The following is a 24,366-nucleotide window of genomic DNA, read 5'->3' on the forward strand; positions in this document are numbered from 1 at the left end:
CACCTTGTAAATATTTGTGTCCTTGTATTTGTATCTCTTATGTGGACATAAATAAATGATTAAAATGTGTGTGTGTGTGTGTGTGTGTGTGTGTGTGTGGCGTTTCCGTTATTTAAAAAGGTCTTTGTTTTTGTGGAACCACACAAGCGTTTTTTCTGGGAGGTCACTGAAAGAAGCGTGAACTGCAGTTCAAGCTTAAAACGCACGACTGAGGTCAATACGTTTTACACACTTGTGTAGAGACTTACTGTACTTTATTAAAGGCAAAAATGCAACGTTTCGACCGTCTAGGAGGTGGTCTTCAAACACATATGATAGTTATGTTAACTTTATGAACTAAATACAAATACATTCGACATATAAAAAACTTATTTTAGACCAAAGTAATCCAAGCGGGTCATGTTTGCATGTTTGGAATTGTAGCTGAAATCAATAATAATATCAATATCCAGATATTATAACCTGTGGATGTGGCCCATGCATACCGTATACAGTATAGACCACCATGCCTGATGGAGGGGAAAGGAACTGGTTGGAATAACGTGTTCCTTCCACGCGCTACGTCCAACCAGGGAAACTCCCCCTTGTCAGGTGTAAAGGAGCAACTTCGACACTCAGGCATGAAGGAAGCATGAGTTAAGTCCGTTGCTCTCCCCAGGTTGGCGGAGGGTGTGTAGAGCCCAGGATCACAGTAGATGATTGGCAGTTTGGCACAGGGGTGAAAAATGGGTTACAAAATCGTGGGATAAAAAATATATTAGTAAAAAAAAGACCACCATGTCTTCCACAAAATGACAATGTCCTTCCTTCCTCTTTTCCACTCCTATTTAAACACTGCTTACATCTTTCAGCTCTCTCTCTCTGTCTCTCCCTCTCTTATATCGTCCTATGGGGGAAAAAATCCGCAATTTCCGCAATTTGACAAAAACGATGGGTTATAGCCCATGTTTTTTGAAATTTTGAAAAAAAAAGTTATCCTCGTTTCTCATGATTTTGGACCATGGGCTATAGCCCATATCGTACGGCATACTATAGCGCGCCGTTTTTCATCATTTGAAAAAAATGAAGAAATTCCGCAATTTCCGCCCACATTAAATTAATGTAAGCTATTGAATTAAACTTTCAGCACGTTAGCCTCCCAGTGACATTGAGGGTTATTATACCCAACCATTCCCCCTACATTGTTGTCTGAATAAACTTGTTTTATTAATGTTCAAAAACTCACATCAAGAGGAGCCATGACAACCCCACCCTATACAGATATAGTTTAAGTCAGATATATCACAGTATAAAGATGTTTACAAGTAAACAATCATGTTCCAAAAGCCTTACTTTTAATCAAGTTTACAGATAATTACATTGAAAATGAAAAGTAAATTTGAGTACTACATACTGGCATTTATTTACATGACTAAGGGGAGAAGAAGACATCAAGGCACAGGGCTGAACACTTCAGCATAAAGTGCATTGAGGTTTCTTTAAAAAACAAAAAGTATTCACATGGCATCCAGTTAAACAATCCGGTCCTTATTTTAACCAACAGGTCATCAGTATTGCAGAGTATATCAATACAGTGCAAATATAAGTACACCTTAAGTGGTGTAAGGTGGAAATATGACGACACCTACTGGTTGACAATGGTAAAGTTATTTGATCAGATTTCAAATGTGCCAACCATCATTACTGTAATTTCCATTGTTGCATTGACACGTCAGTCAGAACGAACATAACTGATGAATTGTAACTTAGGGCATACCAGTCATTTTCAACATTGAATATGTCATTAATATAAAGTATTAATGACATAAAATGTAGTCACATCTGTAATTAAAGTGTTCTATATGACAAAGATTTACTCTTTGGCTTGCAAAGAGCATCTTTGTGATGTCACTGATCACATGACCCCAAATTCTAGATATAGGTACCGTATATTAAAAGACATAGGTCAATGTTGAAAATTGTGGTATTCCCCCTTTAAAGCACGTAATATATATAAAAACAAAACTGTACAGTAGCTCAGGTTTCAGTCTCTCTCCGAATTCTCTATTCGTCATCACTGTCCTTTTTCTTCTTCTTCTTTTTCTTCTTCTCAGACACCGGGGTATCTGGGACCTCCTCTGCTGGCTCAGCCGCCATGTCGTCCGCCTTTCGCTTCTTCTTTTTCTTGGCCGGGGTCTCGTCTCCTCCATTCTCCTGAGCAGGGGCCTCCTCCGCCTCCTCCTTTTTCTTCTTGGATTCCGTGCCCCCGTTCTCAACCACATCCTGGCCACAGTAAATAAGAGCGTTAGGGAACACATTTCATCATCGATTGAACACCAAGTCCTGCTATGAATAGTTGATGTCTGAATCACTTCAGTGGTCCAGTCCACTGGATGGGACCGGCCAATGGTTCGGAGTCAGCATGATCTAGCATGTTGTACACTGAGAAAATGACCATAGAGTAGTCATATCTTAGCGACATGCATGTAGTCCAATATTGCCAAAGCATTAAACAAACCTCTGCTTGGCCGTTCGTTTCGGCACCTCCTTCCTCAAGTTCTTTTGACTTCTGCTCACGCTTCTTGCGTTTCTTTTCTTTCTTTTCCAGCTTTCGCTTAATCTCTGCTGTGACGTCGCTAGCCTGTTGATGAAGAGAGAGACCCCGTTACACTCATAATAACCAAAGAATGCCAGTGTGCACTGTATTGTGCTGCGTCAGGCTCATTAAATCAGTTTGCCCCCACAAACAAGTCGGGCAAGTGTTTGTCATCACTCACAGCAAAGTAAACATTAAAAAAACCAATGGTAACCGTAAGAAAAGTCTGCACAAAACCAACCCCACAAAGTAGCCTCATTAACCAAAACACAACCACAATACATACAACTGAACGCACCTCTTTCATAGCATCCTTCATGACGTCAACGTTTTTGCGTGGAACTTCACCCGTCTCATAGAAAGACAACCGCTCCTCGACCTGGTCACGCAGTTTGTCCCCAAACACACTTGAGGGGATCTCTGTCAAAATAAATGCAACAATCAGCTGACTGCACAGAACGAGCAGAAGACAGTCACTCTGCAGAACAAATTGGCTTTGCTCAGTCAAATAACTTGTCACCATCAACCCGAAGGATGAATACTGTTGACGAAAAATATTGAACATCATTGCAAATCATGCCACAAGGTTAAATGGCCAATGATGGACACTGGCTACAGATTGATAGCTGCCGCTTACCAGAGAAACAGTCTATCCGCGAGGCGATGGTGCACTTATTTGCCAGGTATCTCGAGATGCGGCCCTTGTTCTTGGCAGCAGCACGGCCGATGAAGGTGGAGTGGAAGATGAGGCCGTATTTGGGAGTGTTGCCTTTAGTCTTCAGAGCTCTGTGGGGAAATGTCACTTTGTCTTTCAAACAATTAACACAAAATGTACTATACACCTGGAGTTGCCAATAAAAATATATAAAAGCAGTGGCTTTTTAAGACTCATTGCTCAAAGAATCTGACTACAAACTGCAAGCTTAAAAAAAAAGAAGTTTTTTTTTTTTTTTTTAAGTCTCTCTACCTCAGTGCTGTTAAGTGGCTGCTCAGACTAAGGGAGGGGTGTATGTGAGAGGGATCACTCCAGAGGAGGCTTTACAAAGTGGGCCTGCTCCAGTCACCCTGCTCTGCGCCGGCCCAGCCCTGCCATCACTGTAGCCACCATATGCCCCAGCAGGGAGGGGGTGCCCCAGTACCTGAACAGGGCCTTTTCTGCTCCCAGGATCTGCACAGTGGAGGCCGGGTATTTGGCCAGATTCGTCAGGCTGCCAGCATGGGAGATCAGGCGAGCTCCTACCTGTGGGGCAAATAAAGAGGGTTTAAAATCAGTTTGTGAAAGCATCAAGGTTTGTGAAAGCCTCCTGTTCAGCTAAAGCCATTTCAAAAGGACCCACTTTCAGACTGTACAAACTACAATAGACTTGTACTAACCAATAAAGGGTACGTGCGTGCATAAAGTGAGTGGCAAAGTGAGTTAAACAATGTTTTATTTGGATGCATGTTCTGTCAATGCCATGAAGTGTTTTTTGTAATTCAGTGAGACTAGGCGTTCCCACACAACTTCTGGGTATGATGCCACGCACATACCCTCCATTAACCGAAAATAAACAGAACCCAAACTTTCGAACCAATAACTTGCTTATATAGGATAGATATTTTTTCCTACACACAAAGTTTTTTTAATAGTCTGCTAAATAAATTAACCACTTGTTAATAGAATGGCAACAGTCTTAAAACTGAAAATTCAAATCTGTCTTTATACATGTCCAGGTCAGCTCATGATGTTCAGATATAATGGATGCTGTCAGCACAGTCATTCAGGGGATTGACAGATTATATTGACATCATTACATCATGAGCATGGCCTATGATTTTAGAATAGTGAAGAAAGACTTCAAAATTAGGTAAGAATCAGGAAAGATTATACCTGAACACTGCCACACAAAATCACTTCACCCCTTTAGCAGAATCATGAATTAATGTCCATATCATTAACCCACTTCTACGTCAACGCATTGTAATGGAGACTATAGCCACAATAGACTTGTACTAACCACGTCACCGATTAGGGCCGCCAGGTTGGGCGCCACCTGGCTCATCTTTGAGCGGAGGTACTGCTGTAGCTCCAGGCGGTACTCAGCCAGAGACACCACACGTACAGAGAACCGTTCTATGTTGATCAGGTCAATTGGGGAAATATCCATACCTGGAGGAAAGGGGTGGGGATCATGTCTTGATTATAAACACTGAAAACCTTTGAGTTATAAATAATGCATCTTGCCAGTAAGTGTGGGCTGTCACTCCCGACAGGATCCGCAGTGTGGTTTTGTGCCATCACCACAGGTTTATGAGAGAGCATAATCTACCCCCCTGTGTTAGACACCAAGGACGCTTATCAGTCCATGATGTGCATAAAAGGGGCTTCAGATCACATGGCTTAAACATTTTAATGTAACCGTTGCTCACCCATGGAGCTGCGGGAAGCATCCAGGATGGCCTGGGCCTTGGCGGCATCCATCACCACCTCCTCCAGCGCCGGCAGGCTCGCCTCCGATAACTCCTTCCTGTTGCTAATCAGCCGGGCCATGCGGCAGTACATAGAGTTGTCCGTTACGATCTTGATCAGCTCTGGGAAGTGGTAACCGTACCATTCACTGGAGTAAAGGGGTGAAGAGGGTAGCAAATTAGGGACATAATCTGGCAATACATTGGCATATAGCTAGACATTCTGTAAAACAATCAAGTGTGGATTGTCTCTCCCGACAGGATCCGCAGTGTGGATTTGTGCCATCACCACAGGTTTATGGGAGAGCTCAATCTACCCCCTGTGTTAGTCACCAAGGACACTCAACAGTCCATGATGGGCTTAAAAAGGGCTTCACATCACTTTTAACATGGCTCTAAACTGTTTTAATTTAATGTCATGGCTGCACTACCATGGAGTTGCAGGACATCCAGACCACGTAGGTTTAAGTTTAAAAAAAAACCCGTCTGTCATAATGGTGCAGCCCTGCCAGACAACAGCTGATTTGTTCAATTTTAAGGCCAGCTAATGCACACTACATGTGCAATCACAGCACTGCAACATCCCATTGGTGGAATGGATGTACAGCCATAACAAAACCCATTAAATACCAGTTAAACTTTTGAGAACGTAAAGTTCAACCCCATTGGGTCTTGTGGATGCCCAGCCCCTTACCGGACACGCATGGCAAAGGTGTTGATGTCCTTATCCAGCTGGTCCAACAGAGCGATGGATTGGATGATCATGTTGTCAGCTCTGTTGACGTTAAACTTGACCTTGGCTCTCGAGTAGCTGTGGCCCAGACCCAACTGGGCCTTGGAGGCAGCATCGCCCGGCAGCCCCTTCACGAGGGAGTTAAAGTGCAGACGCACTCCTGAGGAGAAGACCAACAGACAGAGCATAGTTAGTCACATGATACAAAGGCAGGGACCAGTGTGTTCACTTCACGCTGGCTGTTCAGACTTTCAGTATGAACCATCAGGAGGTGTCAGGGTCAAATGATCACATCACAACAGCCCCGGCCATTTCAAATCACTACGGGCACGTAACCGGTCACACAATGCTGATAAGTTTACCGCTTCAGCCATGCAGTGTGTATAAAGGAACATACTTCGTTAGTGGCATGTTATTAATCTACATGTTTAGCCAACCAAACTTTGTCCATGAAATCACTTATGTGAGGACTAAATAATGCACTAACTAAACACAATTAACATCAATATATTAAAGTCTTGGCATGTTTGCTTTCATTCTGTACTTTAAGGGCCAATTCACACTCCTATTTTACTGCCGTTTCGCGCTGTAGTGCCGAAATCATTTCGGCACTACACCCCCCCGAACCCACATTTTAGGCACTACCGACTTTTATTCGGCTCTAAAATAAGAGTATGAATCGGCCCTAAGGCTCCCTTTTTTACTAAATAGGTTAACAGATTTAAAAACGGCCTTATGAAAAGCCCACATCCCGTCATTTATGTCAGCATCTCCTCACCTCTAAGGATCTCGTTCACCACCCCACCCGTCTGAATGGAGAGACCCAACTCCTCCTGAAGAGCTGCTCCAATCTTGGCATCGCCGACACCCAGCATGGCCTTCTTCTTGATGGTCGTTGGCAGGTTGGTCTCCAGGAACAACTTCAGGTCAGCATGAACCACGCCTGCATGGACGGGACGACAATAGTGTTTATTATAATCAATGTGATTGGCTGAGGTGAAGTAATTTTTAAAAAGTCCATAACCCATCAAGACCTGAGGCCAATTCTGCAACGTCCAAGTTCTGTCACTGTTGCTAGAATTAGTAATAAGGAGTCCAAAAATTACATGCATTTGGCCGCAGACTCCCATCTCAAAATATGTTTGCAAGGACGCCCCAGAACCAAAGATATTAGTTAAAGATTTACATGTCGGAAAAATGGCCACACACTAGTGCGGCACGTGTACCGAGCTTGAATATCTTCCATTTTCAAATTGATGGCTACTCCAATTACTTTTCTGGTCTTAATGAGTTATACGTCCAGGTCAGCTCATGATGTTCAGAATATAGGATGCTGTCAGCACAGTCATTCAGGGGATTGACAGATTATATTTGACATCATTACATCAGACAGAGCATGGCTGGGCTGCTCGCTTCAGGAAAACGTACCTTCAGAAATGGCATTGATGTTCTCCAGGGCAGCCTGGGCAGACTTGAACGGGAAGAATGCCGCCAGGCTCACCATGCCGTTGAACTTCCCGATACTCAGAACACTTTCCTCCACCTAGAGAAAATAATGTCACCCAAGGTCAGTTATAAAGCCAAATAAAATGTAGCTTCATCTTATAAATTATGTTTAAATGGACCAATTTGTCAGTGTGCTAGGCAATAGAGGGTATGCGCATGCATAAAGTGAGTGGCAAAGAGAGTTAAACGATGTTTAATGCCATGAAGATGTTTTGTAATTCAGTGAGACTAGGCATTCCCATATAACTTCTGGCTATGATGATGCCACACACATACCCTCCATTAACTGAAAATAAACAGAACACAAAGTTTCAAACCAATAACTTGCTTATATAGTCCGCTAAATAAATTAACTACTTGTTAATAGAAAGGCAACAGTCTTAAAACTGAAAATTCAAATCAATGTCTTTATACTACATGTCCAGGTCAGCTCATGATGTTCAGATATAATGGATGTTGTCAGCACAGTCATTCAGGGGATTGACAGATTATATTGACATCATTACATCATGAGCATGGCCAATGATTTATAACACGCGTTTTAAATCTCCCCCTTTTAGAATAGTGAAGAAAGACTTCAAAATTAGGTAAGAATCTGGAAAGATTATACCCAAACACTGCCACACAAAATCACTTCACCCTTTTAGCAGAATCATGAATTAAACATTTTACTTGCAGAGAAAGGTTCATGTCCATAAGATTAAACCACTTCTACGTCAAGTCAAAGCATTGTAATGGACTATAGCCACGTGACATACCTGAGGGAGAAGCATGCCTATCTCCTCCACTTCCTTAACAGCGAACAGTGCATACCCTGCAGCATGTTCAAACAAGACGTTTAGCACCACCTGCGGGGGAAAGAAAACACACAATGATAAAATAGCTGAAATAATTTAAATTCTTTACTCTTTAAATGTGTCAAGGTTAGCTCATGATGTTCAGAATATAGGATGCTATCAGCACAGTCATTCAGGGGATTGACAGATTATATTTGACATCATTACATCATTGAGCCTGGCCAATATCGATATATTCATTTGTATGAAATAGTTTTGTGAATCGTAATGGAGGCACAAGTTTGAAATAATTGTTTCTACAAGTATTAAAAAACAAGATCCGTTTTACAATCTTTATGATTCTTGTACCAGGTGGCCAGACAACACGTGGGAACAATTTTGCCAACTTCGCATAATTCATGTGCAAATGTATACACGCAGATTCACAAGTCATTATAAGTTAAATTAAAAAGTTTGTAGTTTGTCCGTTGATGTAAAAAGTTGTTTGTGAACCACGTTGCCCTCTTGAGGAAACCACGTGTGTGCGCTGGCTGCGTCCGTAGCTAAATGCTAACAGCTCACTTTCATGCATGCCCAATCCAGGACTTTTATATCATTATATAGCCTTCTCGTCAACGCAAAAGTATAGTTCCCATGTTAATAATCAAATTAGTAATAATCCAGACACAGAATGTACTACGTCAGCACTGAGTTGATGTTAGGGCGGCTAAATGCGAGCTAAAGCTAACATCAGGATGGTCAGGCCTTCCATGTGAAAAACCTACCTAAAACTCCTCTATCTATGACTGCTATTTCGGATTATTAATTCACGTGAGGATATTCTTTAAATGCTATTTCAAGTAATATTATAGTTCAAATGAGTTACATTTGGATTCTGGATGCCTATATGAGCGCTGTAATGTAATCTTACCATGGTGATCGAATTCTTGCTGCGCCACGCAGCAGCAGCTCTCAGCTCGTGCGTCCACTCCGCTGCAGTTTCGCTGAGAAAAGACTGACGATAACCTTTTACACGCTTTGTCACGTGACACCAAGTCCCGCGATGCCTCGCGCTGTCACCGCGAGACTCGACCCAAGTTCCATGCAACAGCGTCACCTACTGGCCGTACAACGTCAAGTCTCTCGGTCAGTTTCAACTCCTCTGTAGTAATATAAAGCGGCGGTTCTCAGACGTCTCAAACCAAGTGCAGTGCATGGTGGAAAAAAGTACTGACATTTTTGAGTGGTGCAACCACACCACTCCTATAGACAGCTATGTATGTGGGTCCCTGGGTCCCTCTGTCTCCGTGTGTCCCTGTGTCCAAGGCTCCAAGCACGAAAATAGCGGTGGTTTGTTCACCACTAAGTCTGGTGAAAAGGAAAGAGGCCGCACATACACATGCGACGCGTTTTGAGATTGTAGATCGGCAACTTTTGCTATTTTTTAATTGGAATCCTGAAAATTAACATTCAATTCAATTCGATTCAATTCTAAGTACTGGACCCTCGTCTGGTTCTGACAGACCGGTCTTGTGTGGGTAGGCTGAGGTAGGTGTGTGACGACCCGGTTGAATATTTCCTTGGTTCGGCGGCGGACAGACAGACAGCATTTTTATTTTTCCAATGTTTCATTCTTCAGGGAAATTATTGTTGTTGCACAGCCTAACACACAGACACACACAGACCAGGGAGGAGGGCTTGTAGGCTACAGTACAGTACAGTACAGTACAGTACAGTACAGTACAGTAGCCTACAGTACAGTACAGTACAGTACAGTACAGTACAGTACAGTACAGTACAGTACAGTACAGTACAGTACAGTACAGTACAGAACCACTCACTTCAACAGGTCTGATGTTTTACTTAAAAGTACCAATACTGCAATATAGAACAAGTAAAGGTCCGTAATTAAAAATGTACTTGAGTAAAAGTAGTAGTACAAAAAGTATTGGCTACAAAATGTACTTAAAGTACCAAAAGTAAAAGTAGGCTATACTCATTGTGCAGAATATATGTCCCATTTCAAGTTTTCAAATGCATAAAAATTTAAAAGCATTTGAAATGAGCAGATCCGCTTGTAGATTGGCTATTATAATCCAAATCTACAAAGTAAATAGTAACTAAAGTTTTCAAATAATTGTAGTGGAGTAAAAGTACATAGTAAGTACGGTAGTAAGAATTAAGGCACTGGTAAAACAATGCTGTAGCCGCTATGAGGAATGGTTTTGAACATACCACCCAACAACAACAGTAGCCTGACACGTAGCAGTGGATTAACAAAATGACTAATAATCAATCCTCCAGCTAGCACACACTTGTGAAAGCTTCATTATGTTATTTATTTATTTATTCATACATTTCAACCATAATTCAAAATTATTTTTAATCCATTCATTATTGACAGGTGAAAAAAAGCCTGGAAACCAGACAAATCTGACAGAGAGAAACTAAAGAATAGTGATGTGCTCAGATGTTCTGTGGTCCATCTGTGATGTTATTTTAACCATTAGCATCTATTTAACATAAGTCGTCTATATCTCTAGGATATATATGACGTTTGTTTAGCCAGGATATGTTATTACGTCTGGAGACCCTGTCCAGGACAGGCTTCAGACGCGCCTCCTCAGAGAGAGGGGAGAGGAGACATGTCTCCAATTGGGCGCCACCTGTAGCCTACTGGCTCATCTTGGAGTGGAGGTACTCCTGTAGCTCCAGGCTGTCTTTCTTTTCACCATTCATGATGACACAGGCCCTGAGAGAATCAGTAGGGGGGAAAATGCAATCACTTGCCGAAAGCATAATAATATAGGCCTATACACCTTCACGTGACTTCTGTTGTTCAGCTAAACGGCTAAAGCTATTTACTTTAGAGGACCATCAGGACACCACAACACAACCCGTGTTTCTTTGTCAGCATAGTTAGTGGTCCCTAAGAAGAGGTTTATCATTATTGGTCCCGACCCAACACGTCATCATCAAGCAATGAGAATGGAGGAGACTATAGATTTATACCTGAGGAAGAGAAAAGACCATATCCTCCATGGCCAACCGTGTACCCTACTGTCCCTGTTGTCACATGCTCAAACAACACGTAACACCTATTTTGGAAGAGAGTGAGGAATGAGGAATTATGTCATAATTGTCCATCAAATAGTTTCTACAAATATGATTATAAAAAAGCTTCTGGTAAGTAACCCTTTTGGTGTCATCATTTATATGCAACTTTCTAGAATGCTTCACATTTGCAATGATAATGTATTTTGTAAATTGCTCAATGTTTCATTGAAGAATCTTACCTGTAGGCCTAGCTGATCACTGAAGTTAACCTGTAAGAAGTCTAGGACAAGGAAAAGGTTTGAAAAAATGATAATTTGCCAAAAACAAAATCATACACTTTCACGTGCCTTATTTTGTTCAGCTATAGCTATTTACATGACCTCAGCTCATCTACTGGCTTATTCAGCATAGTGGTCCCTAAGAATATAGCTTTAACATCATCGGTCCTGTGGGAAAAGTAATGTGCAAAGTAGAGATAGATATATACATTATTAATCCCGAAGGAAACAAAGTATACATACAGTGGCCCTCTAACCACGTCTCAGTCTCAGACTGCAAATTCCTCGCCTCTAAGGATCTCTGACACCACCCCAACAGTCTGGATGGACACACCCAACTCTTCCTGCTCCAGATCTGTGACACCCAGCATGACTATCGTCTAGCCAGTCTTTGGCAGGTTGGTCTCCTGGAACAACTTTTAGAAGAAGAAAAATATCCTCAAGGGGTAGTAGTTCAGTAGTTCACCCAAAAACATGACTTATTTTGTATCAAATACACACCCCATGAAGCCTTGAATTCATGGAGATATTTTTAGCTTTTGTTGCATTCAAGGCAATAATTTGATGACCTGCGGAGAGCCGGAGACTTTCTTTTCTTAAATTCAATACGTTGAAAAGAAATCACACACTCTCTCTCTCATTAGCAGGCAACATTGCAGCACTCTCTGTTTCTGGCGCCCCCTACTGGTACCCTATAGTCATAATCGTGCTCATGACCACATACATGACCACATACATAGGTGTACACGGACATTGCTGGTTGTAGGAGTGGTTGCACCACTCAACAAACAAACATAACAAGAACTATTTTAGAGGACCTCAGTAAAACTATTCTTCAGCATAATGGTCCCTAATTCCAAGTAGACAGTAGTACAGAAGGTGGAGAGGAGACTAACCACGTCTCCAATTGGACGCCAACTGTACTGGCTCATCTTGGAGTGGAGGTACTCCTGTAGCTCCAGGCTGTATTTCTTTTTACCCTTCATGATGAAACGGGCCCTGAGAGAATCAGTGGGGGAAATGCAATCACTTGCTGAAAGCATAAACATATACCTTCACGTGACTTCTGTTGTTCAGCTATAGCTATTTACAGGACCTCTGATCTACTGATACAGGTACTTGGTCAGCATAGTGGTCCCTAAGAATAGGTATATCATCATTGGTCCTGTGAGAAAAGTAAAAGTAGAGATAGATACCGTATACTTTATTAATCCCGAAGGAAGCAAAGTATACAGACAGTGGCCCTCTAACCACATCTCAGTCTCAGACTGCAAATTCCTCACCTCTAAGGATCTCTGACACCACTCCAACCAACAGTCTGGATGGACACACCCGACCCAAATCTTCCTGAAGAGCTGCTCCAATTTTGGCAGATCTGTGACACCCAGCATGGCTATCGTCTTACCAGCCTTTGGCAGGTTGGTCTCCTGGAACAACAATTTTAGCAAAACACGTTTGGAACAAAATGCATCAAATCATCCAATTGCCATCCAAGGCGTAAAAAGAGAAATGGCACCCTTTTCATATTATAGCCTATTATAGCACCACCAGGAGGCCACAACCTAAACCTGCCCTGGTGGAGACCTGTGCCCCGAGGGGCACTTTATCTAGTTGTCCAATGTCCATCAAATAGTATCTACAAATATTATATGATTGATTATAAAAAAGGTTCTTGCGCCAGTTGGTATAGGTAACACTTTTGGTGTCATAACTTCTATGCAACTTTCTAGAATGCTTCACATTTGCAATGATATAATTGTACGTAATTGTAAATTGCTCAATGTTTCATTGAAGAATCATACCTGTAGGCCTATCTGATCACCGAATTGATTGCCGAAAACATAATCATACACTTTCACACGCCTTCTTTTGTTCAGCTATAGCTTTTTACAGGACCTCTGATCTACAGCTGATATATATAGTGGTCAGCATAGTGGTCCCTAAGAATAGGTTTATCGTCATTGGTCCTGTAGAAAAGTCAAAGTAGAGATAGATATACTTTAAGTATACAGACAGTGGCCCAATTCTGTTGTTCAGCTATAGAGACTCAGCCATTTCCATAGCTCCAGTCATCACCCACATAGTTAACCTCTCCATCAAACAAGGACAGGTCCCCAGAGATTTTAAACTGGCCAAAGTAACCCCCCTGTACAAAAAAGGGAGCAAATTAGAACCCGGCAACTACCGCCCTATTTCTATTCTAAGCTCCATCTCGAAAGTGATGGAAAAAATAGTCTATGAACAGGTTGAAAAGTATCTTGCCACTAATAAATTGTTGTACGAGTTCCAATCTGGTTTCAGAACATCCCACTCCACTGACACATGCCTTCTCTATTTGAGCGACCACATCAAACACGAGGTGGATGCTGGAAAATACTGCGGCATGGTCATGCTGGACCTCCAAAAGGCTTTTGACACCGTGAACCACTCCATACTGGTTAACAAGCTTAAAGCTATTGGTTTTGATAGCACATCAGTGAGCTGGATGCAATCCTACCTGGAGGGGAGAGAACAGATGGTGGAAGTGAACGGAACACTGTCCCCCCCCCTCCCAGTGAGCTGTGGCGTCCCACAAGGAAGCATACTAGGGCCTTTACTGTTCCTAATATATGTAAACGACATGACTTCAGCTTGTGACTGCAACTTGTTCCTGTTCGCAGACGACTCAGCACTGCTGGTCTCGGACAGGAACAAACTGCAGGTTGAAAAGACCCTCAGCTCTGAACTCGGTAGAATCTGCACCTGGCTCGCCGATAACAAACTATCCTTACACCTGGGAAAAACTGAATCCATTCTCTTCGGATCAAATAGTAATCTCAAAAAGGCAGATGGCTTCTTGGTTAGAGTTGGTGATGATATTATCACACGGAAGGATCAAATTACCTACCTAGGTTCCATCCTGGAGGCCAATCTTTCCGGTGATAAGATGGCCACCAACGTAATCAAAAAAGTCAATCAAAGAACAAGATTCCTCTACAGGATCTCCTCACTGGTCGACAAAAACACCTTGAAGACCTTAACAGGAGCCCTTGTACAAGGTTTCTTTGACTATGCATCCACCTCCTGGTACCACAGCACCTCAAAGGCCCTTAAAACAAGGCTCCAGACCTCCCAAAACAAACTGGTCAGGCTCCTACTTGGCCTCACCCCCCGAACCCACCTCACCCCTGCCCACTTTGACAGGCTGGGATGGCTTAGGGTCGACGACAGAGTACAGCATCTTGCAATGGGTCTGGTCCACAAGATTAGATACACCACCAAGATACCCATGTACCTGTCTAAATACTTCCTTAATGTAAACGAAGTCCACACCCACAACACCAGAGGGAGTGCAACAAACCATGTACAACCCAGATTCGGCACAAACAAGGGACTAAATTCTTTTCGCTCCTATGCGACCAAAATGTGGAACGCCCTACCAACAGTCATTAAGACATGTGAATCCCTTGGCTCCTTCAAAACTGCTCTCAAAGGGCACCTACGGATGGCTGCAATTCGAAACTGGCCTCTGTAAAAGCTGAATTTGTATCTGGATTGTACTATGTTTTTGTATGGACGTGGTGTTGGGTGCCTGCACATATGCACACATGGCATCAACGCATGGTGTTGTGTGCAGGCGCCCTACACTCTGTCTTTGTACTATGGATTGTACTATGTTTTTGTATGGACGTGGTGTTGGGTGCCTGCACATATGCACACATGGCATCAACGCATGGTGTTGTGTGCAGGCGCCCTACACTCTGTCTTTCGTTTTCTTTTCCTTTATCCCCCTGTTCCCCTCACTGTATATATACTTTTTTTCCCTTTTCGCTTCCTATATGATGAATTCCTGTTCTGTTCTTTAACTACATAGAAGTGTCTATTTGTTTGTCTCTAAATGTTTTGATGAATTGAACAATGTGGACCCTGTTGTAAACAAGTGTAAGGCTTAATTGGGTCGTCCACTCACAGTTAACAGTCTTTGTATTGAGTTTGTGCTTGAAATGTACTGTAATTCTGCAAACTGTTAATAAAGATTTCAATCAATCAATCAATCAGCTATTTACAGGACCTCTGATCTACTGATACAGGTACTTGGTCAGCATAGTGGTCCCTAAGAATAGGTTTATCATCATTGGTCCTGTGAGAAAAGTCAAAGTAGAGATAGATACCATATACTTTATTAATCCCGAAGGAAGCAAAGTATACAGAGCCCTCTAACCACATCTCAGTCTCAGACTGCAAATTCCTCACCTCTAAGGATCTCTGACACCACCCCAACCAACAGTCTGGATGGACACACCCGACCCAAATCTTCCTGAAGAGCTGCTCCATTTTTGACAGATCTGTGACACCCAGCATGGCTATCGTCTTACCAGCCTTTGGCAGGTTGGTCTCCTGGAACAACTTGTAGGAGAAAAATGTCCATAAAGGAGTAGTTCACCCCTATCAATTACAATTACACCCCATGAAGCCTTGAATTCATGGATTCTTTTTTTGTTTTTGTTGCATTCAAGGAAATAATTTGATGACCAGCGGAGAGCCGGAGACTTTATTTTATTAAATTCAACACATAAAAAAGCTACAGCTATTTACTTAAGAGGACCATCAGCCCAACACAACTCTCGCTGATCTTTGTCAGCATATGGTGCCTAAGAAGAGGATTATCATCATTGATCCTTAAAACATTCATGTCCCATACCCGACCCAATACAACCCGTCATCGTCAAGCAATGAGAATGGAGGAGACTATAGATTTATACCTGAGGAAGAGAAAAGCCCATATCCTCCAGCTCCCTGAAGGCCAACAGTATCTGCAGGCCTAGCTGATCACTGCAGTTACCCTGTAAGAAGACTATGTGGCGGGAAAAGAACGTTTGAAACGTAAACATACACTTTCAGGTGCCTTCGTTTGTTCAGCTATAGCTATTTTACAGGACCTCAGCTTATTCTCAAGGTTCTCATTCAGCATAGTGGTCCTTAAAAATAGGTTTATCATCGTTGGTCCTGTGGGGAAAAAAACACATGACTTCTGTTGTTCAGCTAAAGCTATTTACCTTAGAGGACCATCAGGACAACCTAACCAAACATAAACAAATACATATCCATGAATTCAAGGTTTCATGGGGGGAGGAATCGATAGAAAACAAACTTGTAATGTTTTGGGGGTGAACTACTCCTTTGAATATAACTGGTCACCTCATGTTGTTCAAGGATGATATAGGATGCTGTCAGCAGAGTCATTCATGGGATAGATTCTACTTCTAGTGACATCATTACATCAATGAGCACGGCTGGCTCAATTAAAGAAAACTCACCTTCAGAGATGGCGTTGAAGTTTTCCAGGGCAGCCTCCTGCGTGGCCAGACTCGAAGGCAGCCAGTCTCAGCCATTGAACTTTATAGGATACCTTACCTTGGCCTAGAACAAAATGTAAAAATGACATTTAAAGAAGATTAAACTCGTGCACATTCTACCATCTGGGGTTAAGTATGTCTCTCCAGACAGACTGCTGGCTCACTGTCACACAATCTTCAATGGTTCCGCTGTACGGCCTGTACTTTGGAAATGCAGAAATGCTGCAGAAAATAAAGCGGATGTCCTGTGAAGTGGGGGGGACTTCCGTTCTCACCTTGTGGTCGCATGGTGAGAAATTCAAGCCCTGAAGTTCAGCTGAAAATAAAATGGATGTTGTAATCTGTATTAATCAAATGATCTACTCGCTTGCTGTAAAGATAAAACAGATGTATGTTACAGCTTCCTGAGAAAAGACCTTTAGGAGGCAACAATAGTTGTCTGCATGGCTTGAGAGATGAATATGCTCCAAGATGCTGCAGTTTTGAAGAGTAGGCCAGGCCAGACTTAAACACAGCAGAGCATAGGCCAGGCCATACTTAAACACTACACCAATGGCAGTTGCCAACTTGCCATGCTCATTAATTGTAACATATTACAGCTCAGTCTCAATTATGATTAAATGTTTGAGCGATTAATTGCAGGAAGTTTAACATTGAGGCTTTTTAGTGTGAGTCTCATCATTCACTTCATTAATCATTTGAGAGCATGCAGTCCAGGAAGTTGGACCTGCTCTTCTTCACACATGAGTGGTGTGGTCGTGTGGAGTAAGTGCCTACTTCCGCACACTGTGCACAGCATACAGTATAGCTACCAGTAGGCTACACTATACTGACTACTAGACTACCGTATGTGGCAGTTAAATCAAATGCCTTTAGAGACACATTTAATAGCAGCACATAGAGTTCTAGGGTCATTTTAACATCTAGTAGCCTATGGCTTTAGTGTGCAGTTTTGAAGTTGCTTGTTGTATATCTGATATTAATTAGATATTTTTTTAGCCTAAGCCGCTGAACATAAAACTCAATTGTGTGTGTGTGTGTGTGTGTGTGTATCTTTAAATGTTTATATATATATATATATATGAGTATTGAAGTCTTTTTCTGGTTTTATCCTCTTCGCAGTCAAACAATCAATCAATCAATCCTAGGCCTACTAATTATAGGTCTATATACTGTAGCTTCCATAATTGATCATTTAATGCCCGTGTTTTAATATTCTGTATGTATGCGTGTGCGTGTGTGGGCTGTTACAGGTATTATCACTTAACACTAAAGTCTACTGCAGTGCTATATCTAATACAGTGTTGTTTTTGGCAGCACATTTCTATTTTAGTTGAGTCATAGTCTTTGGAATAAAACTGTTTCGTCTAGTTTTAGTCGACTAAAGCTATGATTTAGGCGACTAAAATGATTGCTTTTACACTTGCATGCAACTACCGGTAATTGTAAAATGAGTAATGACTTATACTGGACCTCTTGTCCACTAGTCCCTTCCTAACATTTTTGTCACCAACAGATGACATGGATGGCACCCGTGATATACAAGTAACTTGGATTCTGCATTTCATTTGGAACGAGGAGATAGAAATGATAAAATCTCAAGCACTTTATTAAGTTTGAACAGTATCTTGCTTAGAAAGGCCATTTGGCATTATATAATTATATATAATTTTATTATATATATAATTATATACACATATTTTCAAATGTTGAATAACAAAAAAAACACTAGAAACAAAAACGGATGCAAATTAAAAACAGGATTAAGACAATATTAACCAAATTAAAATGGCCAAAAGCAAAAACCTCTTAATACATTTCAGACTGGTCCCGATACAGTTCAAAAAAGAGAAAGAAAGAGAGAGAGACAGAGAGAGACAAGAGAGAGAGAGAGACAGAGAGAGACAAGAGTCAGAGAGAAGAAAATAAGAATAAGAAGCAAGGCAGCAGAAAAGGAATGAAATATAAATAACATTACATTATGTACAATAGGAAGTGGGGAGTGCAGACCATTTCAAACCTGGTCCAAGGGCAAAATACACAAGAGGTGGGGAGGGGGGTGAGGACAAAGCAATGGGAGGTAAGGTACTGTATATAAACCCTAATTTATGCTCTGTCACACGACCTACAGCTTCTCGGCTGCGACACAGAGGATAGATTAGACTTAAAGGAGTAGTTCAAAAATACTTATTTTCTATTAATTACACGCCCCATGAAGCATTTAATTCATGGAGATTATTTCATTTTTGTCGCATTCCCAAGCCTATGATTTGATTTTGATATCTTCCTAAGCCTATGATTTGATTTCGATATCTTCCTAAGCCTATGATTTCAGTTTGATATCTTTCAGCCGGAGGAAAAAAAAAGAGAGGAACGGTCATCAAATTATTGGCTCATCAATGCAAAAAAAAACAAAAACATATTCAAGGCTTCATGGGGTGTGTAATTGATAGAAAATAAGATTGTGTGTAGGAATATAGTGTCGGAAAGAAAACTGGGATTGATTCACCAGGAGAAACAGACTTCTCATTTCTGCCTGTGGAAAAGATGTCTCGATCACAGGGACATTCAATGCTCACCTTATGCTTTATGAAACAATAAAAAAATTAAATAAAAACTCAATGGGTTTCAAACCGGGGCTCAGGTGAACATAGCTTCCCTTTGTGAGGAGTAAATATAATGCAACTGTGGGGCAAAAATGTCATGTGAGGACCAATTTTTCTTTTTTACAGTCTATGGTAAGGACTCATAACGTATAACTTAAGTCACCCGTCTGATTTGAAGTGAAACCGAGAGGAATGAAGGAAGCCGTGATATTCAGACAGAACGGAAGTGCAAGGGGAAGTGAACCCGCCATGAATGTGAAACCGAGTGGAACTATTATGTAGAAAAGATGCGCTTGATGCGATGAGAGGGAATGTTAATGGAATGGGTCCACTCCTTGCCTTTGGCCCACTTGAGCGGCCCGACGGTGTGGAATAGCTCTACATTAAATGGTTGGGAAAACAAATATGAGCAGGAGCAATGCATGGAACATTAAGTAATTACATCAACCATGTTAAGTGAAGGAAATAATAAAATGACTATATTTTTGAAAACCCACCAGTGAGGCACTTTGCTGCTTTAACCTCTTAAGAGCAAATGACACTTCTCCAAGTTAGCAGTGTCACATTTCTCTTGGAATTGCAGTCAAGCGAGGCAATCACCTTTGCAAAAGCAATAAGTCATTTAAACCAAACCGTTATTAATCCCCCACGACTGTTGGAACAAGTATGACCCTCAAGCCGATTTACAGTATACTTAGCTGCACGCTGGTGTCGCACAGAGGGGGAAAAAAGCCTATCTGCAAGCACGTGAGCTTGTCAATCGGCTTTTTCCGTTGCACGACACGGCACACAACAAAGTATATCAAGGCCTTCAAACACCACCAACCTCTCCTCTATCTGCCCCAAGTGTAATCAAATTAATGAAGAAATAAAAAGTACAACAAACTCACAAAAACCTATGGGCACTTGTGATGCTTTGGAATGAGTCGACCTGAAATGACAATGGCAACGCAGCGATTGCTGACAATTTAATTGACCATTTAAGTGAAACATCGGTCACACAGCAAAATCCTCAGTGTCAATTTAACAAATCGATTAGGAAGAGATGTGAAATAACTGAGCGATTATTTCTCACTGTCTCACTGTCTGATCTCTTCTATCATTTGGTTCTATCACTTCAAGGACATTTGTTTTTTTTTGGTGCAAATAATGCTATCAAACCATTCTGAACATTCAAGACCTTTGATCACTAGTGCGTGCATCATAAATTAACATTGATTGTGCTCCTTCCTTTGACAACAGTAAGCCTGATTTTAGAATTAGTGGATTTTTTTCCAATTAAAATACATCTTTAGGTTTTTTTTAATGATGGGAAATAAACATAATTTAATTCATTAAGCTGATCTTTATAAATAAATTAATTGCCACTACAGTGAGAGTATGAACAGGCGTGTCAAACCAAAATAGGATTTTTCTAATAAACTATGTGGACATTAACTTGTATTTCAGGGCTGATCAAGCCTTTGAACTTTGGTCAACTGGACATGAATTCAAATGTAATTTGGCAAATCGAGGACATTTCTGGCATCAGTCGTTTCCTGAGGTGACCGAGTTCAAACGGCAGCGACCGCAAATCCGGAAGTGACATTAACGTAATCTTACTCTTTCATTACCATCACAGGCGGGAAACGGTGTCGTAACGTTAGCGTAATCCTAATCTTTCATTACCATCACAGGCGGGAAACGGTGTCGTAACGTTAACGTAATCCTAATCTTTCATTACCATCACAGGCGGGAAACGGTGTCGTAACGTTAACGTAATCTTAATCTTTCATTACCATCACAGGCTGGAAACGGTGTCGTAACTGATTTCAAGCCTGAGTGTTGTCAGTTGGACAGCTATTAATACAAAAGTCACTGCAAACATTTTGTGGCGCAGCTCCACAAATGAAAGTAACAACGAATCCATTTTCGGAGGAATATGTATAACAGCAATAAAAAATAAACATTCTTCTGTATCAGTGACGATCGTGATAAAAAAAAAGAATAAAGTTGTAAAAATGTTGACAATACAGTGTTGTGGTGTGAGAGCAGTATTAACATGCCAATTCTCTAGCAACCCATAAAAAAAGGAATACTGTTGTATTTAATGTCCGTAAACAGAAAAGGAAATATACTGGTATGCTGAATAATGTATGGCAAACTGTGGGAATTAACAGAAACAGGCAGCTTGTTTCACCTACACTAAAAATAGCCCATCTACAAAGCTTGTTGTGCGCTCGTACTGTAGGAATAGGCTATTTTGGGGCACGCAAGCTTGTAGATAAACGGCAAACCTACAAGCTCACACCGCATCACACCGTAAGCTTGTAGATGGGCTATTTTCGGCACACGTCACCGGCGCCCAATGAACCATAACGTAAGCGTTAGCTTTCACTGTACGTCTCAGATTGGCTTCCAGAGTTAAAGGGCTTTGGCACTAAAGGGGAAAAAGGTGAAGATGTGACGTGAGAAGAGAACACACAGCATCACCTCTGGAAGCTGGCTGGGTGTCGCTGTGTTCATAGAGAACACACAGCATCACCTCTGGAAGCTGGCTGGGTGTCGCTGTGTTCATAGAGAACACACAGCATCACCTCTGGAAGCTGGCTGGGTGTCACTGTGTTCATAGTTCCCTTGTTGGCGCCCTGAGAACCAAATGGCTCTTGGGGGGGAGCGGGCGGCGGTGTCATCCTGTGGGGTCAGAGACTAAGTCAGTGGTTCTCAAGGACCCCCATAACAGAGTTACAGATCTTTTAGGGTTTAGAACGCCCTCAAGGAACCCTGACCCTACTTTGAGAACCACTATAGGCTACATCAATCACAGTGATACTGATGGCTCACCCTCTGCGGGGTCACAACTCTCTACAGGGCTCAGACTAAGTGTTCACAGAGGGCAGGTGACTCCTATGTTTAAAAGAATATTAAATAAACAAGTAAAAAATGCAAATAAAAAGGTTAAAAAAATATACCTGTTGGTGGCGAGTGCCACAAAAAGTAGCCGATCTACAAGCTCACAACGCACAGAGATGCAACATAGCGTGGGCTTGTAGATCGGATATGTTGCACGACACCAAGTACAAATCAGGCTTAAGTGAGCGACTCCTGGGTTTTGCTACAGCGGGAGGATGATGTAAAGTCCATATATAGTTTTTCTAAGTCTCCATCACTAAATAGTAACAAAACTAATAATAAAATAAAATAAACCCACCACAAAATAGCCCCTAATACCTTTCCCTCAACTCTGGACCTTTGACAATAGCCTCTAAAGCATTAGATTTATATTCATATATATTTATATTATATATATATATATACTGTAGATAGCAATAAAATACATTACAAATGCCACCCTAAAATGCAGCCAAACTCAAATTTGTGTCTAAAAAAACAAAACAAAAAACAAAAAGAAAAATGCAACACCGTAAGTATATATACAGGGGCAGGGGATACCAAACGAGGGAGGGAAAAAGGGCTGTATTAACACACATATTACAAAATATTCAAGAAGGCATCTCAGTTATTTTCTCTGTCCGACCGCACTTGGTGCCGTTGTTCCACCGTCTGTCCCAGATTCCTGTTCCCTTTTCCTGCTGGGCAGCTCATCCACACATCCAGCTTGTAACCACTTTCATATTATCCATCCCAGTGGGAATATGCAGTTGTGTGCATCATGAGTATGTTGGTTGAGTAGTGTGTTTTAGTAGTAGTAGCGTGACCCGGTGGCCGGGGGGTCCCTACTTGAAGTTTGCGTAATCGGAAAAGGCATCGATATACTCCTGGACCACTTTGTAGCAGAACTCGTACTGCTCCTAGGGTGGGGGGGAGGGAAATGGCAGAGAGAGACACCATGGTGGTCAATATACCAACACCAACACTTAGAACCGATAACTGACATTTCTTTCTTGTCGTGTTTTTTGGGGCTTTTCTTATATACAACGTACCAAAAGTAAAAGTACTAATTGTGCAGAATGTCCCATTTCAAGTTTTCAAATGTATGAAAATCTTTTCAAAATAGCAGATCTAAAAGCTGACAAAGCGTCGCATCGCGATGCATTGTGAGCTTGTAGATCGGCTATTTTCAAATTGCCGAAATGCATATAGGGCCGAAGTGGTTCATGTATGTTTTGTACATAATTTTTTAATAATTTTTAAATTTTTGTAATAATCAAAAAAAGTAACTAGTAACACAATATTTGGATCCGAGATGTATTGGAGTAGAAGTAAAAGAATATTGGCAATTAGAAATACTCAAGTAAAGTACAAATACCTCAAAATTGTACTAAATTTACACCACTGAGTAGCACAGGTATATAGAGTCCTCACCAGTGTCTGCACCATGTGGGGTCTCTGCAGTCTGAGGCTTTTCACCGTCTGGAACACGTCCAGGATGCCCTCTGCCTTTACCCTCTCCAGGACTGTACTCAGAGCACAGAATGTCCCCGTTCGCCCCGCTCCCGCACTGTAAACACACACACACGCACACACACAAACCTCCTGTTATCCATATTCTCACAGACTCAACGTCCGTGGGCAAACATAAATGCATTAAAGGACAACTTTAGTTTTCTAATTGGTCTAAATGCAAAGTTATGATGATCAAATGAAATTAATGCATTTAATGTTCATTCTATGACCCAAAGTGTGTACCTGCAGTGTACAGTGATGGGGTGGTTGAAGTGTGTACCTGCAGTGTACAGTGATGGGGTGGTTGAAGTGTGTACCTGCAGTGTACAGTGATGGGGTGGTTGAAGTGTTTACCTGCAGTGTACAGTGATGGGGTGGTTGAAGTGTGTACCTGCAGTGTACAGTGAGGGGGTGGTTGAACTGAAGTGTGTACCTGCAGTGTACAGTGATGGGGTGGTTGAAGTGTTTACCTGCAGTGTACAGTGATGGGGTGGTTGAAGTGTTTACCTGCAGTGTACAGTGATGGGGTGGTTGAACTGAAGTGTTTACCTGCAGTGTACAGTGATGGGGTGGTTGAAGTGTGTACCTGCAGTGTACAGTGATGGGGTGGTTGAAGTGTTTACCTGCAGACAGTGTACAGTGATGGGGTGGTTGCCAGACTGTGT

The 24,366-nt window shown here is 41.7% G+C and overlaps 3 protein-coding genes across 3 annotated transcripts in view; all 3 read right to left on the bottom strand.

The window, feature by feature from the left end:
* Positions 1-1,317: 1,317 nt before the first annotated feature.
* On the bottom strand, positions 1,318-9,059 carry nop56 (NOP56 ribonucleoprotein homolog). The gene is made up of 12 exons (XM_080784638.1): positions 8,970-9,059; positions 8,021-8,110; positions 7,185-7,299; positions 6,535-6,699; positions 5,718-5,916; positions 4,985-5,172; positions 4,573-4,724; positions 3,715-3,815; positions 3,213-3,361; positions 2,874-2,995; positions 2,498-2,620; positions 1,318-2,262 (listed from the first exon to the last, which is right to left on the bottom strand). Exons 1-12 carry the CDS (start codon positions 8,970-8,972, stop codon positions 2,044-2,046), a joined length of 1,626 nt encoding a protein of 541 aa, XP_080640764.1. The 5' UTR covers positions 8,973-9,059; the 3' UTR covers positions 1,318-2,043.
* A 1,391-nt stretch (positions 9,060-10,450) lies between these two features.
* LOC308333161 (uncharacterized protein) lies at positions 10,451-16,997 on the bottom strand (the record flags this gene model as incomplete). Its single annotated transcript, XM_080789355.1, has 8 exons — positions 10,451-10,790; positions 11,051-11,136; positions 11,335-12,372; positions 12,657-12,800; positions 15,607-15,759; positions 16,116-16,207; positions 16,671-16,736; positions 16,985-16,997. 6 exons carry the CDS (start codon positions 16,995-16,997, stop codon positions 12,349-12,351), a joined length of 492 nt encoding a protein of 163 aa, XP_080645481.1. The 3' UTR covers positions 10,451-10,790; positions 11,051-11,136; positions 11,335-12,348.
* A 1,309-nt stretch (positions 16,998-18,306) lies between these two features.
* The window catches only part of LOC308333172 (receptor-type tyrosine-protein phosphatase alpha-like), a 49,623-nt gene continuing 43,563 nt past the window's right edge, over positions 18,307-24,366 (bottom strand). The window contains exons 22-23 of the mRNA XM_080789368.1: positions 23,621-23,756; positions 18,307-23,106 (exon numbers count right to left, since the gene is read on the bottom strand). Of these exons, the coding sequence (XP_080645494.1) occupies positions 23,032-23,106; positions 23,621-23,756 (211 nt within the window). The 3' untranslated portion in view covers positions 18,307-23,031. The remainder of the gene's footprint in view (positions 23,107-23,620; positions 23,757-24,366) is intronic.

This window comes from Protomyctophum bolini, assembly GCF_963924005.1.
Source record: "Protomyctophum bolini genome assembly, chromosome: 2".
Classification (NCBI taxonomy): domain Eukaryota; kingdom Metazoa; phylum Chordata; class Actinopteri; order Myctophiformes; family Myctophidae; genus Protomyctophum; species Protomyctophum bolini.

What these genes read in the sequence shown, in the direction of transcription:
- nop56 (XM_080784638.1), bottom strand. An exon ending in GGTGAACGAGATCCTTAGAG is followed by an intron (nt 5,917 to 6,534) that starts GTGAGGAGATGC and finishes TCTTCTCCTCAG; the next exon opens with GAGTGCGTCTGCACTTTAAC. An exon ending in ACCTTTGCCATGCGTGTCCG is followed by an intron (nt 5,173 to 5,717) that starts GTAAGGGGCTGG and finishes CCTTTACTCCAG; the next exon opens with TGAATGGTACGGTTACCACT.